A 3,511-nucleotide genomic window follows, 5' to 3' on the forward strand; every position below is an offset into this window, starting at 1 on the left:
TCCAATTAAAATATACTATATTAACTCCAATTTTTACAATTCTTGCAAATTAAACTCCATTCACGAGTCCCAATTAACAAATTAGCATGACCTTTTAATAAATGAATGTAAAAATTACTAAGCTAATCACTATTTGTGAATAATTCGGGTCATTTATAACTTCAAAACTGTGACATTAGCTTGCACGCAAGCAGTTTAGATTAGATGGAAATGCATTCTGTATTAACTTCAAGTTAGAAAAAACAAAAATAAAAACTTGGAACTTGAAATTAATGAGCTTTGACAACCCTAGATATGGGCTTAGAATGTCATTTTAACTCATCTAATTATTATTTAATAACAACTTTTGCTTAAATGAGGTGGAGTTCTGACAGCTCAAAGCCAAATGTGTAAAGCAAGCCATATATATATATATATATATATCTTCACCATGTAGTACTTTTGATGGGTATATAAATGTAGGCAATGCTACAGAGACTTGTCATAAGCAAGCTATTTGCCTCGAGTAGCTCTTTGCTTGCCCTCAGTGGTATAACAAAGAGCTAGCTATTTCACACCAACAATGGCAATCATAACTACTTCTCATATGGCTTTTGCCTTTGGCATTCTAGGTATTTATTTTCTACTTCCTCCTCCTAAAAAACTCTTCAAATAATTGCAGATTTTTTTTTTTTCATCATCTCATCTAATTAAATCTTGGTTTATTTTATTTCCCTTCTCTACACAGGCAACATTGTATCATTTTTGGTGTACTTGGCACCATTGTATGATCTCTCTCTCTCTCTCTATCTCTCTCTCACACACACACACACATATGGACTAATGAAGTTAATAAGGCCAACTTATATGTTTTTCTATATATTGTTTGTTTCAGGCCAACCTTCTATAGGATTTATAAGAAAAAATCAACGGAAGGATTTCAATCGATACCATATGCAGTCGCACTCTTCAGTGCCATGTTACTTCTGTATTATGGATCCTTGAAGACAAATGGGATCATGATCATTACTATCAACTGCATAGGATGCGTCATAGAAGCCACATATCTCATCATTTTCATGATATATGCAACAAAGGAGGCCAAGGTTGTTGTCGACCACTTCATTTATTTTTATTTTTTTCATTTATTTATCTTGATTTTTTTCCACATATCTCATTATTTTTATTTTTATTTTTTGTCCCTTTATATTAATTATGCAGATCTATACAACAAAGGTGCTCATCTTATTCAATGTAGGAACATACGGATTGATCTTACTTTTCACATCCCTATTCTCACATGGGAAGGGTCGAGTTACTATTGTTGGATGGATCTGTGCTGTGTTTTCTGTCAGTGTTTTTGCTGCCCCTCTCAGCATTATGGTACATCCATATATCTCTTACACTCATGTCTATTTTATCATATAGTTTATTTAATTATTAAAGAATTTTGCTTAATTAAAATCATATGATGGTTAAATCTTTATATATGTGTCTTTAATTGTTTAATAAAATTTATATTTGCAGAGGCTAGTTATAAAAACAAAGAGTGTAGAATTCATGCCATTCTCACTATCATTCTTTCTCACACTCTGCGCCATCATGTGGTTCTTCTATGGCCTTTTAATAAAGGATTTCTTTGTAGCAGTAAGTGTGAAATATCCAATTAAGTTCATTATTACCAATTTAACACTTTGTTCTAAATTAAGTAGTACCTGTACTAACTAATATATACAACATATATCATGTACTACGTTGATCAACTTTGATAATGTTGTTGTTGTTGTTGCATGATTAGACACCAAACATCCTAGGGTTCATCTTTGGAATTGCACAAATGATACTGTACATCGTCTACAAGGACAGAAAGAAACAGGTTCTACCGGTAGTGAAGCTACATGAAATAACCACATTTGACACAGATGACTTGAGCTTGAGCGCAATGGCGGTGCAGGAAAACAGTAAGGCAGATGTAGAAGCTGATCGGTCAGAAGACATCACGGTGAGTGAAGATACCGGAATTGTGCAAGGCGAATCCAACGTGTGACGTCAGCTAGCATAAACCAATAGGGAATGCAAGAAAAAGGCAGCTACTCAGCTTTAGTCATGGAGTTTGCGATTGTGACACAAAGGGAAGTAGTGCGCAGACATTTTTCATGTGGGCTTCATTTACATCTCTCTTCTGTGGAAAATGCACGCTGCCAAGAGAAAATAGAATAGACCATGTTTTTGTACTTTCTTTGGTTTAGACATCCCCCAAAAAAGATGTTACGTACAATAAATTGAGGTTAGATACCATTATTTTTCCCTCAAATAATATATATGTATTTAGTCACAATTGTTCCATGTTTTTTTCGAGATTAGCAATTGTTGAAATAAATGAAATATATATGTTTCAGATAACTCCTGTTTAAATTACAATGCGCAGTAACCTAAGGTATCCCACTATATATATATATATACACACACACACACAGACAGCCCGCTTAAAACCCTAGCTAGCTAAGCCCATTTAACACTCTTCGTAGCAATTCTCTCATTTCTTTCTAGGGATTTTAGTTTTTTTTTTTTTTTTTTTTTTTTTTTTTTCCCTTAGCTTCCATAAGAAACTATGTATCAAGAAATGATATCAAAATAGTGATTTGATTTGATTGATTGATTTATTTCTAAAAGAGAAAAAAAGAAACCAAAATTTGAGTTTGTGTGGATTAGTTGGTAAGAGTACTAGTAAATGATATAACTGATACAATTGTCGTCTACTATATAAAGTAGCAAGCGTATGAATTTCATGTCATAGGGGAAGTATTGCTGATCAACTCATACACTCTATCTATAAACAGAAAGAATACTGCAACACGATTGATTTTGAAAACTGAAAGAAAGAGATAAAAGTAGTAGTAATTGGTAATCATGAAACCAACTGTTTTAAATGTGAAGTGGCTTAAATAGGAATGAAACATGTGTCATTAGTAACCGAAACCCAGCCCCCTTCCACATTTGAAAGCCAAGGTCATCATCAATTTGATGGAGTATCATTTTTAATGGAAAAAACTAAAAATTATTATATGACTCTGTCAATAACAAAGTACTATACTACTCATTTACTTGCCTCAGAGTCTGTTATTAGTCCCCACCATGTAAGTGTGGATGGAATAATTTCTCATTGACAAGAGTTAGACACTATTTATAAAAATTACATAAAAATTTGATCCTTATTTATAGCATTACACATTTGTAAGATTACTCTCAAGAAATTTATAGCAGCACAATCTCCAGAAACATGTTTTTTTTAAATAAAAAAAAAAAATTTGAAGCAATTTGATTCTTGAGAAACTAGCAAGTGATTTTTTTAAATAATTACTTGACTTATGTGCGGTGAGACATGTAGAGGCGCGAGTAGAATAACTTTAAGAATAAATATATTAATGCCACTAATTGTGTCTTAGAGAATTCGAGGTGAATCCGACCCTGCAAGAGTCCCACAAATGATTTTCTCGAATCAAATTGGTTTGAGTAGCTCCACTCTACCCTA

General features: G+C 32.8%; 1 protein-coding gene across 1 annotated transcript; it reads left to right on the plus strand.

Annotated features, from left to right (window-relative positions):
* Positions 1–562: 562 nt before the first annotated feature.
* LOC132268540 (bidirectional sugar transporter SWEET14-like) lies at positions 563–2,026 on the plus strand. The gene is made up of 6 exons (XM_059769372.1): positions 563–611; positions 728–764; positions 875–1,085; positions 1,201–1,362; positions 1,507–1,626; positions 1,778–2,026. Exons 1-6 carry the CDS (start codon positions 563–565, stop codon positions 2,024–2,026), a joined length of 828 nt encoding a protein of 275 aa, XP_059625355.1.
* The last annotated feature ends 1,485 nt before the right edge of the window (positions 2,027–3,511 follow it).

Source organism: Cornus florida, unplaced genomic scaffold (assembly GCF_030987335.1).
Source record: "Cornus florida cultivar Cherokee Brave unplaced genomic scaffold, ASM3098733v1 CherokeeBrave_3.0.0_Hap2_Chr08, whole genome shotgun sequence".
Classification (NCBI taxonomy): domain Eukaryota; kingdom Viridiplantae; phylum Streptophyta; class Magnoliopsida; order Cornales; family Cornaceae; genus Cornus; species Cornus florida.